The sequence below is a fragment of the Trichoplusia ni genome, chromosome 4, assembly GCF_003590095.1.
Source record: "Trichoplusia ni isolate ovarian cell line Hi5 chromosome 4, tn1, whole genome shotgun sequence".
Lineage (NCBI taxonomy): Eukaryota > Metazoa > Arthropoda > Insecta > Lepidoptera > Noctuidae > Trichoplusia > Trichoplusia ni.
Genome location: NC_039481.1, coordinates 738,731 through 757,712, shown reverse-complemented (window position 1 = coordinate 757,712; position 18,982 = coordinate 738,731). Strand labels below are relative to the sequence as shown.

The 18,982-nt window shown below is 33.8% G+C and overlaps 1 protein-coding gene across 2 annotated transcripts; it reads right to left on the bottom strand.

Moving 5' to 3' along the window:
* Positions 1–12,447: 12,447 nt before the first annotated feature.
* On the bottom strand, positions 12,448–15,439 carry LOC113492456 (G protein-activated inward rectifier potassium channel 1-like). 2 transcript variants are annotated; one of them, XM_026869905.1, is made up of 3 exons: positions 15,304–15,439; positions 14,651–14,774; positions 12,448–13,969 (listed from the first exon to the last, which is right to left on the bottom strand). In XM_026869905.1, exons 2-3 carry the CDS (start codon positions 14,760–14,762, stop codon positions 12,933–12,935), a joined length of 1,149 nt encoding a protein of 382 aa, XP_026725706.1. In that variant the 5' UTR covers positions 14,763–14,774; positions 15,304–15,439; the 3' UTR covers positions 12,448–12,932. The 2 variants fall into 2 exon arrangements, with proteins under 2 accessions (XP_026725706.1, XP_026725705.1); XM_026869904.1 differs by having other exon boundaries at positions 12,448–13,972; positions 15,304–15,437.
* Positions 15,440–18,982: the final 3,543 nt, after the last annotated feature.

The following is an 18,982-nucleotide window of genomic DNA, read 5'->3' as shown; positions in this document are numbered from 1 at the left end:
TAGACAGAGTGTACATTTATATTTCACCGCATTATAACAGCACAACCAAAAGCCTTCCCGAAAGTTATCATCCCGCTGCACTTCCACTTAAAATAATTCCTTTCTACAAAAATTGAAACAAATTCCAAAATTTACGAGTATTCACTCTGAATTCTGTAAAACGTACAACGGCGTAGGGGGGTTAAATAAAAACATGGGCTCGAGAGGCTCCGGCCGCGGAAGGTTGGACGGAAGCCAAATTTCATCTTATAAGCTCATTTCACTTGATTACTTCGTTGCTGAACCAAAAGAGATATCATTTTAATAGCGTAATAGATGTTTTACTTGCTAAATGTTATGTAGAAGTTTAGACGTTTAGGAATATTGATGAGGTAATATCTTAAAAAGTTTTTCGTCTTAAACTTTCTTTAATCATCTTTACTTCCTTAGCTGCTATGACGGGTTTCCCACAGCCTAATATAAAAAAATCGCAGAATTCATGTAATAGAGTTGGTTTAAAAGAGTCAAGCCTACACAGGAGGTCAATATTTCGATTTCTGGGTAGGGATATATGTATTATTTTACTTTTATGGTACATGCGTGAATAGACGTGTAGGATTTGTCTTTTTTCCTCAAATACAATAGAAAATATAGGCTTGCTTCATTTTACTATGAAACCACTAAAATGTACAACCCATTGAGCTTTGTGACTTCAAAATTGTGAGAGTTTGGTGACATAGATCGGTGTGATACCAAAATTTGTCACTACCTAGAATTTTCAATGAATCTCGTAAAATTCAGTTATTTCCACACAAAAGTAGATTAAAAAAGTATATCAATCAATCAATTTCAGCCTATTAAGGTCCTTGAAATCAAAATCAAAAACAAAAGTAATTTATTTAAATTAGGCTACTAAGTAGCACTTTTTGAAGGTCAGGTTACATTGGTCAGTGCCCAGTTTCACCCACCTTTATTTGATTTGGCCAAAAAGTATTATAAAAACACAGATATACATAAATAACAATTTAATATCACGGCCTATATTTATTTCATTTAAAACTTCAGTTGCATTTCCTTGAGGTACTCCATTTTCAATAATGCCGGCCACAAAGAACTAGGATCGCAGACAAAAAGGCAATGTTAGTTGGAGAAAGGAGGAACCATTTCTATTCAAACTCCTTTACGGAATATTTGTATGGTATTACTGTTCGGTGAAACGCTTTTATTCGCCTGCACCATGTTTCTGGCTGAAGGGAAATGTTTATTTTGTTGCGGTATCGAGGGCATTAATTCATTCAAGATATTCTAAAGCTAAAATTCACTTTGTCAAAGAAATAATGTTGCTTTGTGATGAAGCAAGCTTTTTGAACCAATGTTTCCACTTTTCTTGGAATTTTAACCATTTACAAAAAGAAGCTTCTTTGTTCTTCTTGTTGATTTAATAAAATCTTATATTATGGGGGGATCTTTATTAAAATACTCCCTTACTATGAATTATTTTTTTGCTGCACGAAGATTTCAAAATAATTCAAGTAAAATGCAAAAATACACTCGAACTACACAAAACATTCGTGGATCGCACAAAAGCAACCTAAGCGGAAGTAGAACCTGCAACACATCGCGCAAAGTGAATCTAGCGTGGTGACCTTTACCGATCAGTTATCCATTCAAAGTCCGTGCAATCATTGACAAGCTTCTGGACACCAGAAATTTTAAGAATTATGAAAATCACAAAATCTAGAACTTAAACCAAGTAACGAATCTTTTCAATCTCAAACATAGTCTTAAATCTCTCAAACCTTTTAAAACATCAACTATGTAGGTCTTATCGATGACAACGATTGTATTGCTTATGCCATTCTCGTTACATAAACTCGTATCTCCAGATATGCTTTATGTAAATTCTGCAATACTACTAAACATTAGGCGTCAGCTATGACCGCTTAAAACCCAGTATCTAGTTACAATCTAAGTACAGATTGCTCTGTTTCGACTGAAGCAGACTGATGAACATGAAGACACGACTATAAAATACAAAGCAAACAAGATGTGGCCTAGGTATATTAATTTTACAATAGTATTTTCCGTCGTCATTGCACACGTATCTAATTTAATTTAAAATTTATAAAATTACTTATTTATTTATATTTAACCTTAGGCAAATTTGATAAATTAAACTATTTAATAAGTATCTTAATATAGGGTGACATGACTTAAATAAAATAATATTAAACACCCTGTTCCTGCCCCGTTTCCGGGCAAAAAATTCTTTTCTCCAAGAAGGATTGTGCATTTGTCTTCATAATGATGTTGGTACTCGACGATGTATCTACTTTGGTAATAATCAAATATTGAGTTGCTGAATTAACTTTTAATATATCTAACCGCCTGTGTATATATATAACCAATCATATATTGATCGGCTAAATAGTCAAAGAGGATCATAATATGATTCCTCATCTAGAAGTCATCTTACATCCAGAGCCAAGTCTGGGCAAGCTTCGACCGCGGTTAGCCGACGCCTGACGTTTTGCTCAGCCGAATTGTGGACTAGCGAATTTAGTAGAAAATACCCGTTCTCTTAGATTCAAACTGATTGGATCTTTGTTGGTGTTTCCTGTTACCCGAATAGTAAATAAGCTGATAAATAAATAATGTTTAATCATAGAGTCGGTTATTTGGCCTTCGTCAATCGTTAGACTAGATAGGATTGGACAGGACCGTTTATTATAATTATTCCTATTTAACTAGTTCGTCCTTTTTAGGGCTTGTTTTGAATATTGCTTTGATGAAATATTAACAAAGGAAATGTAGTAAGTGGACTATCTTCTATCACTTGAACTTAGCTCCTTTGAGCAATAGTCAAAATTACTTTCAGCAGAAATGTTGTATTAATCCAAAGTGTTGTGTTTTTTTATTCCAAACATGAATTATTTATCTTGTTTCGTACTGGGTACATAAAGCCTTCGGCAAAGTTTTAATTTGAGTCAATAGACATGAGCTTAAAATATACTTCAAGATGTGATAGCTTTCTATTCAAATATACAAACAAACCAAAAAGTTAGTCAAAAATAATACGTCGATTTGAAAATATTTCCAAAATAAAAACAGAAATGGGGCAAATACAAACATTCATTACGAAACATGTCGTCCAAACAAGCGGTTCGGATCCCAATTTTCTTGTGGACGAAGTCGGGGTCCAAAATAAATAAATAGAAGTCCAATCACGTTTAAGGTAAACAAGGGTGCAGTGGCAAATGGAACTTCTGTGAAGCGAAAAATTATGAGGACGTGGTGACATCAAAAATGTCGTTAGACGCAAAAATGGGTTTTATTACGAACGCGGTAAGTGCCATGTTTATGTGCTTGTATCAATATTTGATGAAGATATAGTTAATGGAAGAACGTGGATGCGTATCATCTTGGCTTCAAAAGAAATGCGAATTGCTATAACGAAAGTCAAAGGTTGGGCATTGCTTATTTTGCTTGCTCAATGATAGAAAATTTGCCATATTATTTTCGCAAGGAAGTTAGTTAATCTGGTTCCAAAATATATAATATGTAAAATGGTTTGCTACCATAATATACTCCACTTGAGTATTTTACTAATATTTTCGTCTGAAACTGCATTTCAACAAAACTGTAGCACATCCGGTAACTAAAACACCTTCATCATCTGTATTTAAGAACAAATTTTATCCTTGCTAGTCAGGATTTCTGCCACAGCGAAAAACATTCCGAATTTGCAATCCAAATAAAATCTAACACAGACGTTAATTCCACAAATGAAAATCATTTACAATTAAAGCGACATCATTTTTGTTACAAGTCTAACAAGACCAGTTACCTATAAAGGGATATTATTATTCCACATCGTACTTAAATATTCACCAGATTTTACTGACAAAATGTTCAGCTACTTACTCTCTAGCTTATTTCTTTAACTTCGCCTTTCCTCTACTTTCCCCTTCTACCACAACACCAGGTTTCAAAAATCGTAATAACCTTTTGTATCTGGGTTACACCGAGTCCAGCCAGCCTCCCCTGGGCACTGTCAATTCAAACAAGCTGCACTTCAGGCCGTATTAACATTGCTTTGTGGAGCACCGACAACTTTACCCTTTACAAAACTGTATCAAGCAAGCTTATCGCAAGGTAATGAAGTTTCAAATCGTGCATTTATAAGTTCCCCATTTGTTCCTAAAGAGATTTGAAATTAATTTGGGGAGGTGTGTCATGTGGGTGAGGTTGGGTTAGATATGTTTTGCTCTGGGACGGTGGACGGTTTGTTTACCTTAGATTGATATTGTATCCTAGTTTGTGAAGGAAAATTTGGTTTTATTTAGACAAAATATTTAATTGCAAATGCGGGCAATTTCATAGGGTAAGGCAGGTAATTTACTGGTTCTTTGGTTATTATTAGAAAACAAATTTTTAAAATGTATTACTGCAGAAGACTAAATCGAGACATCTGCAACAAGTAGTGATTTGGTAATGTTATAACGATAACAACCACTTTCAGGCAAAGCCAGCCACATCCTTATAACCAAACAGATTTAAAAGCACCATGTGTACGCCCGATAGATTTCATCCAAAATCCATCAGAGTTCGATAGAAAAATCTCATCGACATCCAGAAAGAAAACAAAAACGAAACTACATTCTGTTTACAGGAATTACACACGGTAATCATCGATCACAAACGTTAAGACGTTGTCGGGCGGCCTTAGGGCTCCATAGAGCGAAACCCATAAATAATACGAAGACGCGACGTACCGTGAAGCGACTGAAATATAGACGCAATAAAGACCGCTATGTGAACAGTTACATACAATGTGGCCGGCGATTTGGGAAATCGGATGTTTTGTTATAATACCGGGTTGGAGTTCGAATTATTTGAATTCAAAATTTTGAAAAATGTCTTTGAGATTTTTGACTTCTGATTTTTCTTACTGGTATCTTCGTTGTTTCTGAATTCCTAAACACAAGTGCTTAAGCAACTTACTTTGGGTTCAGAACAACGTATGTGATGTTGTCCAAACAAAAAATTGTGCAGATAAATTGAGATTCAGGTCTTTGTCTTATGGAACCACTACTAACATGTTTACTCAATAGAATTTAAGTTAATCATACATGTTTAAGTAAATCGACTAATAGTCTGTACAGATTTAGTGAAATGTCTAAGTTAGAATCTACATAGTCAGCACTTATTCATACCCCGTAGTAATCCAAAGACTTGAAAACTCCAAGCTCATCGTGTTCCCTAGGAAATATTACGGTAAACCTACAAAGGAACTACCAAGATAAACGGGAAGCGAAATTGTTCCAGCTATTTATCTATCGTAAAAGTTTAAGTAAGGGGCGTACTTATTAACGATTTCTTGAAGGCGCTCGACTAGATGCTGTTCAATACAATCGCCTTTTAATCCAATTCGTATGCTATTACAGTGTTAACGATAAAGAAAATGGCGATTGTCTATTTGTTTTGTACGGGAAATTGAATGGGAATTCTTCATTGATACGGTTTAAGGCTTTTAATGGCTGGTTATAGAAGGCTTATAGGTCAGTACAAGTAATTTTGGTTGATTTTTTTATAAGGTCAATACAAAGTCGAATATGAGAATGTTAAGTAAAATAAAGTTCTCTAAAATCAACAAAATACGTCAATATTTATAGCAAATTTTGAACTCCTAGTTAATAAGGCCTCTTTATAGCCTCTTTGGCTCTTTCGTGTTATTCGTAAATCAATCTTAAATACATAAATTTAATTAAAAAAATAATTTTAAAAGATATCTATAAATACCTTCATTTTGGAGTGCAAAGACGTTCCATGTATTGAAGATAAAATCACGATTTTATAACCTGATCTGCAACTGCATTTCCGGAAAGTATCAAAAAAATTCAATTTCAAAACATCCCGTAACGTTCTATATATCTTCAATAGATGGAATTGTTGTGTAAGGAAGATGCGATTGTGAATTATTGGGGGAAATATCGACGAGAATACACGGATAGGTAAAAGCATCTGCCCATTGGGGTGCCTAACATAGATATTACGGGGGTGTAACTGCCAGCCCTTACATAAGAGATGGGCCAGTAAACTGGTACATTTGCTGAACGATCCTAGCGGCTTCCATTTTTCTGCTTGATTGAAATTTTATGAATGTTTATTGTTAAGTGGTTTGGTGGTATATGATCCATGTTTATTTGTATTGCCTTATATTTAAAACGGCAGAAACAATTTTGATAACAGAATTATATGTAATTTCGATTGGACCCAAAAAATTCATGGGTATCCCGGGATTTGACAGGTTTTGTCTTCTACTTAAATATTAAAAAAATGGACTAGGCCTATTACGGTAAAAGCTCCACAAGGCACATCTATATCTATACTAATATATAAAGCTGAAAAGTTTGTTTGTTTGTTTGAACGCGCTAATCTCAGGAACTACTGGTTCGAATTGAAAAAATCTTTGTGTGTTGAATAGGCCTTTTATCAAGGAAGGCTATATATAAGCTATATAACATCACGCTGCGACTAATAGGAGCAAAGATAGAATGGAAAATGTGGAAAAAACGGGGAAATTTCTAACCACGTGGACGAAGTCGCGGGCAACAGCTAGTACCTAATAGGTATGTAGTTATTCATGTTAGTTATGTGAATACGTCACCGATATCCTTTATTTAATTCGCGCTGTACACCAAAAATGTATTTGGTTTGACCGTGAAGGAATATGGGGTACAATTAAACATAGATAGAAAGACAAGAGACACTCTCATATATAAATCTGTCTAGTCTCTCCGTGTCAGTATTTACTATTTTTTACGTTCTACTCGTTAGAAAACGTACAGAAGCAAATAAATTGAGGGCTGAATGGCATTTTAATTCACAACAGAGTACTCCTTAGCCGGGAGAGTGCAAAGCTGCGTACGGCCTACGTGGTCCACCTAACGCCCTGCACGAGGAGCCACTAATGTATGGAGTAGTCTGTTACTTGATGCTTGTTATACTTTACAATTTTCTTTAGGTGTTAATAAACTCTCTTTGAGTTTACCTTGCAAAATTGTAAACACAAATTAGTCAGTCATGAGATTCGAGTTTTAAGAATCTATACTCTATACTAATATATAAAGCTGATAAGTTTGTTTGTTTGAACAAACTCTTTGAAAGAAAAGCAGGGCAGTTATAAATCATAACTTATATCTTCTACCCACGCAGACGAAGTCGCGGTATTTTTCAATTTGAACCAGTAGTTCCTGAGATTAGCGCGTTCAAACAAACAAACAAACTCTTCAGCTTTATATATTAGTATAAGTATAGATGAATAAATAATTAAGTTGATTTTCTAATAGTTACGGTGTATTTTAAATTTTACTATGTTGTAACATCTACATTTAATTTAAAAAAAAGTTTATTAAGACAAAAAACATTACTTACATAAAAAAACTAGTTAACTATCTCAACTTTAAATAAAAAATCGTTAAATACCTGAAAAGAGTTTTTTTTTCGAAGGCTGCACGAAGATGCTATAATTATTTCCATCTACACTCTAACAAGTTTTCAATATACTTACCTATTTTCTTCCATCACATCCATACTGTCCACATAGCTTCGTACCTCCGTGGCGGGTGCATTAGGCGTCCAGTTTACGATCCGGCGCGGACACGTTGGCGCAGCGTGTGCGAGATCATTCTATATACGACGCCCAACACTATACTACTGCAATTACAACGGCCATTTGTTTACGAGATAGAGAATTACAAGGGATATCATTGGTTGTAAGTCTTCACGAAGTTAGGGAACAGGTATGTAAGGATTTTGGTTGTAAATTATATAGAAATAGATTTTATAAATATGAAAAAATCCCACGTTTTTAAATGACCAATTTTATTTAGATAAGTTGCATTGTATTTGAAGTTAACCCGAAAATTTCAGCCTGCTAGTTTATCGGAAAATGCCTAAGAATTGACTTGCAAAAAATCAAACCGGAACAACAAACAAGAAATTGAGTGTAAGGAAACGTGGGAAAAAGGAAGAATCATGATTAGTTGTTACGCCTTATTCGCTATCTATTATGTGTAAAAGGAAAGAAGGGCAGACAGAAGCCCAAGACCTAAAAGGGAGAACATAGACCTGCAGAAGGAAAAGGAAGTATTGGCAATATCAACAAGCAAGTGAAAGAGAATCGTGAAAGATTATCGACGCTACAACACGGCAATTAAGTAGCAGTTAATTTGATCTTTTAAAAACTTAAAAAATAATTGTTTACGTAATTAAATTTTAAATAGGTTTTTTAATTTTAAATATCCAACTGTAATAATTAACTCCATATTAGTGATTCCCTGGGGTACTCGCGTTTATCCTAGTTTCCCTGGGGCGACAATACCAGGATAAATTAGTACAAAATTGTGTAATAAATTTAAAATTAAATTAGTTTTCAGACTGGTTGCGAGCATTATTTTAATTGTACAAACAATATGTAATAATGTTGCAAGGTGATCTTTTCAGGTTTTATTTACACGAATAAAGTAATAACTCATAACACGATTATGATAGGTAATTGAAGTATTAAACGGATAAAACTGTTCAAGATATTATCAAAACTTGTCTAAATAAGATTAAAATTACAAAACCTGACTGCCTTGTGAAACATAAACTGAAAATAGAGTTCCATAATAGACTGAAGAAAACGAATTTGAACTAACCACCAAATTCACGACCGTCACAAATGTGCTTACTTTCGATTCTTTGATCGTATTTGTTGTAATAACAACAACATAAATACTTCATTTTTGAAAATTTAAACAGACTAGCAGTCTACAACCTGGTAACAGACAGACAAACGGATAAACAGCTTTTACCCTTTGGTTAAGGAACGAGTTGCCCCATAAGAACAAGTTATATTCAATGATGTAACTTTTCGATTTAGTATCGTTAGAATAAAAAAAAATCTAATAAGTTTATATTATCAAAATCGATTAGATTCCTGATTGCAAGTAGACAACATAACTACCGGAAGACTAGTAGGTACGATAGCTGTATCTAGCCTTGTATTTTCAATACCTTTTAAAAAAATTAAACATCTCATAATCTATTATAATAATGACACTTAAAGCATTGTCACCACTGCACGTCAGTCAACACCATAATAAACCTTTCTGAACCAATCACCAAACACTTTAGCACGCGAGCGTCCTACAGCTGGGCCGTATAAAAGTCAAAGGAAATCTCGCGGTACAGTCACGTACTATATTGCCGGCGTGACGTCATCCCACCTGATCCGAGGATGAGTTTAATGTGGCTAAAAGGTTGCGGATTACTTGTATGGATATAGTATTTGGGTGACAGTGGTTGCTGGGTTGTTATAAGTGTACTGATTTATATTTACCTAAATGCATAAATCTTATTGATCTTTTTTTACATATAGTTGGATAAGTTTATTTTCGTTCTTGGAGTTGAAAGCGTCGATCTAAAATTGTGTGTATCAAGTTCACGGCTAAAACATAGGTGTAGGTTGCATTGATCAAAAAATTTTTCAAGATTCAAGCGTTAGTCTACTGTACAGATGCAGTAGCATTATTGTGAACTTAAAACCTGGTTCGTTTTGTATTATCATATAAATATATTTAATAGAATGTTAAATAAAATGTATTTCTCATAAATATTATCCAGTGAAAATCTGTGTTTTTAAATAATCATAACAAAGAATAATTATCTTTGATGCAGATAAATTGATTACATTATTATAATTTTGGGTTCGGTGAATAATTAATATACAGACAAATTTTAATAAAGGTATTGTGTTTATTGAATATTGTAATATTTATCAGGAAATTAATTTTCGATTGAGTACGACGCGCCTTCTTTAAAGGCGATAATTTGCATAATTAAAAGTTTGCTCAATGAATTTTGTAAGGCGTTTAATGATCTTTCGTGAAATCAAATCGCTCGGTAATTACATTGAGTTTGATGGGCGCGATTCATTGATAAAACTTTAAATATCAAATATCTTTTGAGGTTTTTTTAACCCCTGACGTAAAAAGAGGGTTGTTATAAGTTTCACGTGTTAGTCTGCCTATCTGTCACATCGTAGCTCCCGAAAGCATTTTTTTAAAGGGTATAAGCGAGTGTTCTTTGATTATGTTTGATAAGTTGTGAGGGTGAAATCGGGGAAGTATAACTGAATTTGTGCAAATATACTTGAGTGGAGACTCATACGAAACGGCGCTGAAATAGAATATTGATGAATTAATGAAGCGGCTTCTTAGCTTGGTGATAAATATCGTGGTGGGGAAAATGGGATATGGAAATCCAATTGTAAAATTACACAGCCTAATTATCGAATTGCTCGTAGTTTCTTATAATATATTTTTCAAAGTGTTAATTCTGTATGCAAATGAGTACTTAATATTCGCCTTTCTTAACAAAGAGCAAGACCTTTACTTTATAATATGATAATCTGTTTGTTTGCTCTTTAGATACCTACCCACATATTAATCTGTGTATACATGTTATAACATTTACATAACCTAACTGTTGAATGTCATTTAAGTTCTTAACAAAATATTCGACAAGATGCCAATACTCAACTTTTAACTGTCGTTAACGATATTTTTATAAGTTTTTCATCCTGTGGGTTTCATATGAAATTTTGGAGCAAAAAACTTTAGTGATCATTATTTGTTCATGGTCTATGTGGAAAAAGCTTATTATTTCCAACACTAGGACATATTAAGTAAATATCATAACAATAGCAAGTGTAGTACCTTATATTGAAGCATTAACGAGATAGACAAATACTTACACTTATGACAGAGCGAATACAAAACAGAAAAAAAAAAAATATATTTCATAAAAAAAACGTATGCCCATTTAACATACCTTTTCATGATTCATAAAATTTAAAACACAAAACAATTATACTTCTCAAAATTAAAATCAAACGATGCATAATTAAATTCCTTAAAAAATACTTCAATATCTTCGTTACCCTCGCCATAATTAGTGTGGAGACAGCCCAAACAAACCGTAGGGAACATTCATTAGCTATCATAACAAGAGCCTTCAATTTCATCACAGCTTAGATTTGAGGCTCCATTAAACAATTAATTAGTTCCTTGAACATAGTTTAAACAGACGGCAGATGAGACACAGAATTTTTATTTGGGACAGCCTTTTGAAAACATGTGTCTAAAATCTGTATTATGAAAACTAGTTATAGTTTTAATGTCGTTTATCAATTTGAAGACACGTAATTGGGCACGTAATATAGACAGTATTTTTGAAAAAATTGTTAACGAACCATTAAACGTTTCTAACGTACTGTTTTTGAAAACTCTCTATAACCAAAAGGATTTTTTCTTTTGGGCATTTTGGATTTCAGAGATTTAACGATGAAAAACTCAGCAACCACTAATTGAATATAAGTTAACGAAACGACGAGAACTAAAACGATGATTGTATTAAAAACATAATCTGTGTAAGTTTAATCATGATTTTGTAAACTAATTCAAACTTCAGCGTCGATAAGGCCAGCATATTCCACAGCAGACACAATTTTTACCCAACGCCCAGAACTAAAAGTTCTCACACACTTAATATCTGTCACCGCGCAACATAAACTCGCAAACAAACAATTTAAACTTCTGTATTATCAACTGTACACTGTCATAGTTTAAGTTTTCCTAATAAATTAGTGGTACTTTATCTTGAGCGTTGTTAGAGCGTAGCGTTCAGGCCAAGTTCCCGAAGTTAGTGAAGTCTAAAACAGGTGAAACCAGAGTTATGCTTATCCATCTATTTCGTAGGCGGAACTTCGAAATTGATGTAAATTCACGCCTCTTATCCTGTAGGGAGTTTTTTGGTTTTTTTTTTTATAGCGACTCCAAAAATTACGAATATTATAATCCTTGTGTCGCGTGGGATTTCACAAACGTACAAATCACGTGCACAAAGACACCCAGACTCAAAACAAACATTCGTGGATCACATAAATGCTTGTCTTACGCGGGGATGAAAAACAGGACCCGACGCGTACAGTGGGTCTGGCGTGGTGACCCCTCGACTACTAATCTATTAGTTTATAAAAATATTGGATCTGTGAGCTCAGAGAGTCTACCACCACATGTTAAATTAATATTATTATGACGTAGAGCGACATCCCCCTTTCACGCCCGCTATGTTACTCATTACTTTAATTAGGCAGAAAAAAATAAGCTTGATCAATCTAAACAAGAATATTTCATAGATATCGTACTATACTGTAAATAATGAGACTAAGTCATGATATTAATGAAAGTGAAATATATAATCTTAATTTCAAGAAAAACTTAATTGTTTAACTTAATCCAACTACGAACAAAACGATGCAAATGTTAGAGATAACAATTAATATTGTAATTGAATCGTAGTTTAATAATAACGCTGAAAACAATTTGACTATTCAATTAGGTTCAAAGAAAACAAATGTTTGTATTTTGTATTTCTGTTTCATTGTTTTTCAATTTAGCATAGATCACAAGACTCATAAAATACTCAGCATATTTATATTGTACACATTTTCTAATTGCTTCTTAATTAGAACTAAATATTCGAAACCATATACAACATCATGTAAAAAAGATTATGTAGGTACAAGATAAGAAAACCCATCCGTAGAAATCAAAGACGATGAGGTCATTGACAATTTGCAATTAAATAGAAATAAAACGTTCAAACCTACGACAGGACCATCATGCATACTTTGGATGTACGTGCCAGTCACTTACCCAACTAAGCTACTGAGATCACTGACCTAGGCTTAGCTAGTACAAGTCCTGTCAGAGGTTTCAAGTTCTTTACCAGCGCTACTGCGTAATAAAAATGAAAAAGATAATGTCAAAATGATATTGAACAAAGTAAATTAAATTCATACCTACTTAAAAATAAAACCTCTCAAAATAATCATCATACAATTAAATTAACGTATCTAGATCAAATAAAGATAACATAGATTTGAATTCACTAGCCGAACATAAAGGAGTATCAACTCGTTCAGTTTCACACAATTTAGAGAAATCTACGTCATAAACATTTTTATCATTATCACTGTTCACCATATTCACGAAACGGTGTCCCCACAAAATGTCATTTTCAGTATAACTTGTTCTAGCTTGCACTGACTGTCCAGTAGATTCAATCACTCCTTCGAAAATTGCCAAAATCTCAAATTTCCCAACTAACAAATCAGCAGCAGAAATATTGTAGAATGGACTCTTCTCATCAATTACATGTATCACAGATACTGGCCAAAGGAAAAATGTAGATTCACATCCATCCATTTCAACTTCTAATTCTCTTTGCTCATAATCCTCGTTATGATCTTCACCTAACTTTAATACAAAGACGGTTGATTTGATATTCAGTATTCTCGACTTCCTCATATCTCCTACTCTGAAAATCATACAAAGTTTTCCATCTCTTAAAGTGACCACTGATCGCTTGCTAAACAAAATTGTTTGCGTTCTTCCTTTTGGTCTCGTCAATTTCGCGAATAAAATCCCAATCATAAACGCTTGGAAAAATGAACACACAATACATTGGAAGCACATAGCAGTAATTGTCTGTGGACATTCTAAGGTTATAGATCTTTTACCGTAAGCAACGGTGGTATGAACTTCGACACTGAATAGGAATGTTGAGGTGAACCCGTAAATGTTTTCTACACAAGGGGTCCAGTTTGAGCTATTTTGGTTATGAGGTAGATGGTCTTCAGTTAAATCTCCATGTGTTAAGGCTATCATCCAGTAAATAAGTCCGAAGAAAAGCCAGTCCCCAGTAAAGGCGAGGAAGAAATGGACCAGGGTCCACCTCCAACGTGCTTCGACCATGGTGACGAACCACCGCGAGAAGAATCCCTGGTGATTGGACAGCCCTTTGTCGATATTAAATTCTCCATTCTTAAAAACGAATCTTTTGTTTTGCGACCGAGAAGTCCTTTTGTGATGAGATGCTTCTGAAAGGCAATAAAACAATCAGAACATCTGCAAAACGATTACAAATTATCTGGAAAAGACCAGTATCTATGGCCAGAGAAACTTAAATTATATTTGCTTTACTTATTTCCAAAACTCTTAGGTAAATATTAGCGGACACAAAATATTGCTCGCAAGAGATAAAAACTATAACGTTCTTATTTATTGGGTAAATATTGATTCAAAGAATGTTAAGATGAAAATTAATGTGAAGAAATGAGTCGGTAACTGATAGGTTTCGGGGCATAAATCTACTGGAAATACTGAAAATACTACTGTTACTACTACTATCGTCAAACTGATGGCGACAAATGTATATGAAAGGGAGGTACAGGACCATTATTAGTTCATTCAAACTGATATAATATAGTCATCAAAAACTTTGCAATTATTAAATTTACAGGTGCTGTAATAGCCATCTATTAAAGATGAGATGCGGCCAGTGATGATGATAATGAAACTGATATAATTAGGATAAGGAGTTTGTTGGACATAAACAGTTGCACTTGTTGAAATGTTGTTGGTACTTGACCCGTTACCCTCGAGAAAGTTTAAACACTACTTGACATCAGAAGAAACATCAATAGGTATTTTACATCATAAAAGAAAAGGAAGACGTTAAACAAGGAGCCGATCTGGAGTGTAATATTAATACTTACTGTGTTTAGGATAATATACGCCTGGTTCCAAGAATGCTGCGTCTGCCAGCGAATTAACTTCACTTTCATCGAAATAATCATTAGAAAATATAACTTTGTCACTTTCCATCATGTCTGCTTTCGACTGAAAAATAACATCAAAAGTTCTAAAAAGTCTTTCAGTATCAAGTTTAAACTTCTGCGTATTGGTGCCTTCAATTTAAGCAAAACAAATTAGTAAAGTAAAGATTCAAAGTACCATTTATTTAAATAATATAATTTACTGAAATTTTATACAAAATTTTGCTTAATGACAAGTCAAGCGTAAGTAAATTAATATTATTTAAAACCGATAACTGGAACACTGGTAGAATTAGTGTTGAATGCAAGAGAACAAAGAGATGGAACCGCAGGTACTATTTCCTGATCATGCTGGCCGAAAGAAAATTAAATAATTTTTTTGAATAAAACGTAAAATCGCTCCTGCATTGGGACAAAAAAAAGAAAAAGAGAAACTTAATCTTAAGTAAGTTTAGATCATATTTTGGAAGTAAATTAACATTCACTAGTCCTTTCAATAGTACCAATTTGATGAAAAGCCTTAACAAAACCAAAAAAAAAGTTACATTGAGCTAGGTATTTCTTGTTGCTCATAAGAATAATGGGTAACTTACCTCCTGTCAAGTAGTTTCACTGTCAATTTGTTCGCTAGCCCAAATACACACGTCGCGTGCAAACACTGCATTAATCATGAAAAGGTTCCTAACGTCTACCATTCTTGAAACACCATCACAAACTGATGCTACCTAAACATTTCATTCAGCAATCGTTGATTATTCACACTCAGTTTTAGATAAGAATGTGTTTAATTATCATTCTGACGGAAGATTCAATAGGTGGTTAAATTAAATGAACATTAAATCAACTTTTCTTTATTTAATGTCATTTCAAATTCGGACGATGAAGACATAATATTTACACATATTTCTAAGATTTTTGATGTTTTTGAATCAGATTATCAAGAGCGTAGTACAGTCATTTATGTGCGTACACTCAACCACATAATATTGAAAATACTTTTTAGGTGATTTCGTTTAATTTCATTGCACTGTGGTCGGATTTCAGATTTTTTCTAACTACTGAATTGACAATCACTGTTCGTGTAGGTTGCTACGTTAACTTATGAAACCGTAGCAACATAGTTGCAAATCATCTCAAAATAGACGCAAAAACGGAGGCCTGTAGTATTTGCTTTGGCATATTAATAGAATATTCAAAGTTAATGCTATGATGATAAGATTTCCATGACGATTCGTTGGTTAAATATTTGTTTTAACTTACACCGAGATAATTATAACACCAAGAATTATTAAATAAGAATTTAATTACTGGTGTTATGAAATGTTGTTATCTGCTGTTTGGTTATCAGGAATCTGAGGGGGTTTCTGCGATGTATGATGACGTACTTGCATAGTTGTTTTATTAAGTACACCTGTTTCGTTTTAATCAGCTGATGTATCTAGTCTGGGAGCCACTACAAATAAAAAATAAATGTTATTTACTACACGTTATTTATTAATTTATTGATCCATAGCTCCAATTAAACTTATTGTTCATGGACTGTGACAGGAATAAAAATATGCCAGAATGAGGATAACAATATCAACGTTTTACTTAATTTTTCACCTATCGCCTGGACGGTTACTTTAGTATCTTTTTTTAACTCTTCATTCAACAAAACTGTCCTAACTTTTACTTCATTAATTCCTCCATCAACTTTACCAATAGTAAAGATACCTACCAAATCACTTTCCCCTCCATTTTTAAACACAATATCAGTGCCCGTGTCACAAACAAGGCCACAACTACATCCATTTATAAGATATAAACAACGTTAACATTATGAACTTATCGCCTCAAGACGGAGGGGATAAAAGGCTACCCGCGTGATCGAACCCCAACCATCCCGTATCGCGTAATTCATTACGACATTATCTGACGCAAGAAATTGTTTGGAAAACATCGCGACTATAGTTACAGGGTCTGAGGTCTAAGTCTGGAAACTGATTTTTTATGGCACCTTTATTTACTGTAATGAGTTATCATTACAGTATTTAAGTCATCAAGCTACAGTGGTTTCTTAGGTTTACGCGAATGTTAGACATTAAAATGAAACGGATTTTATCGCGGTTTAATTTTAGATTTCAGTTCCCGACGTTTCGAAACCTTTGCAAGTATCATGGTCACGGGCAGACTGCCCGTAAAAGTAGTTTCATTTCAATCATCGAGCAATATTTTAAATCACGGATAACCGATGATATTCTACTTTCCTCATCATAGACAGTGGTCAAGCCTTGCTAGGCTATTACCGATAGGTTGGCATTATGAAATATTTGACTAATATAGTAATAGTTTGAACTCAAAAAATTTGAGCCTGCCAGCCTTAAATTGAGCCTGTCTTAAAACTTTAATATCATAAACCGAATTTACGACTACAAATTACATACCCTCAAAAAACAAGTCACCAACAAGTAAACTCCCACTCCAAGCATCATCTTAACCAAATAAGAAAGTCAGAATTAGAAAAACCTCTCTTATATCATTTTCGTTTTCGCCATATCCGGCTTGGGGCGAGTGAAAAGGGATTCTGACAGATGACGAGCAATCCCTCCGCGGGGTGTTTGTCATTCTATTAGCAAGGAAAACATTATCTAGCTTTACTACTTGGGAATCAATTTCGGGATGGTGGAAGTGGCTGCGTCATTAAAATGGGCTGTATCGGTTACTAAACTGTTGATATGACAGTACCTAGTGTTGTAGGTACCTGCTTACCCTCAAGTTGATTGCATGCTTTACCCAATAACCAAGAATAGAATAGTTATCCATGGACCAAGTTTCTGCCTATAACGGACGTTGCTTAACTTCCATAATATGTATTTTAAATATTTTCTTGTTAAGGCGAAAACAGAAGTAAATCATCTGTGTTCCCTTTTTACTTTTTGGGTGCAAAACCCGAAAAATATACTAAGTAAATTTTCAGAATCAACACTATACAAAAGCAACATTAACAGGCCAATTTTTATTTTCTAAATAGCTGTATAATAAGATAGGTATTTCTGAACATAATAATTGAGTATTAATAATGTATCGAAATAATTATAATAGTTAATTACTTCATTAATTACAATGAAACAATGTTCATATTACTCTCAATACCAAGCTTACTGCTATTAATGCTATTGAACTTTTGACTACAATACGATTAACTGAAATTCTGTGAAGCCTTAAAAAGTGATTAAATTGTGAAAGTATTTAATATATTACTTTTATTATACCTTAAAAAAAACAACCTTTGCAATTGCTTTTAATTAGGCTGAAATTATAATCAAAGATGAATTTAGTTCATCCTAAAATTTCTGAAAAACAATCTAGCTATACTCAAACCGACTTTTATTGGAAACAAACAGCAGTACTATCCTTAAAGTATTCAGTCACCTGATCAGGCAAAACATTATCAGCCATACTTTATTTACAGCCAAACAAAATTCGATTCTAAGGCCCATTGAAAAGAGATTAGTCTTAAATAACATCTCTTTCCTTTGAGAAACGAAGCCTTTACAATAAGTCCACACTACACACATAAAGTGAAAAGGCTCCCTTAATATTAACATAAGAATTTCATCAGAAAAGCTCGTGGGTAGTGTTCGGGTGTGTCCGGGCATCGCTCAATGTCCAGCCGGATCTCATATCCGGATAACCCGACCGTTTTCTGTAACGTTGAACGTAAACTATTCGGTGCCCTTGCTTGAATGTTTGTCAGTGTTAGCCGGTACGTTAGTTTGATTTGTTTTGTTTTAAAAATAAATGGATGGGGAAGTAAAGATGTTGTGGGCCCGCGTGGGAACCATCTAAACACGGGATAGCGATTTATCATTTTATGTAGCTATAAAAAAACTTAAGTAACTGTCCATTGAATTTGGCCCCACCGCTACCCCCTCATTCGTCGTTACCACATATTTAGATACCACTTCATTTGTCGTTGAATTCAACAATTAAGGCATAATATGGAACTTGGTTTTTATTTCACATTTTTCTTTTTGATTGGATTTCTACAACCGCAATAGTTAATGGAAATCATGAAAATATTCGGAAATGACAACCATTTCCGATGGATCACGTATCATTCTTGTACATAAATTTGAACGATTTGCTATGTTCGTAAAATGCCACTTATCTAGTTGTTCTGAATGATTGTAGAGGAATATCAGGTGCACTTTATTCGCTTATCTTTATAAAGTTCCTAAAATAATATAACCCATTTTGAAAAAACGTTATCAAATTTCATTAAAAAAT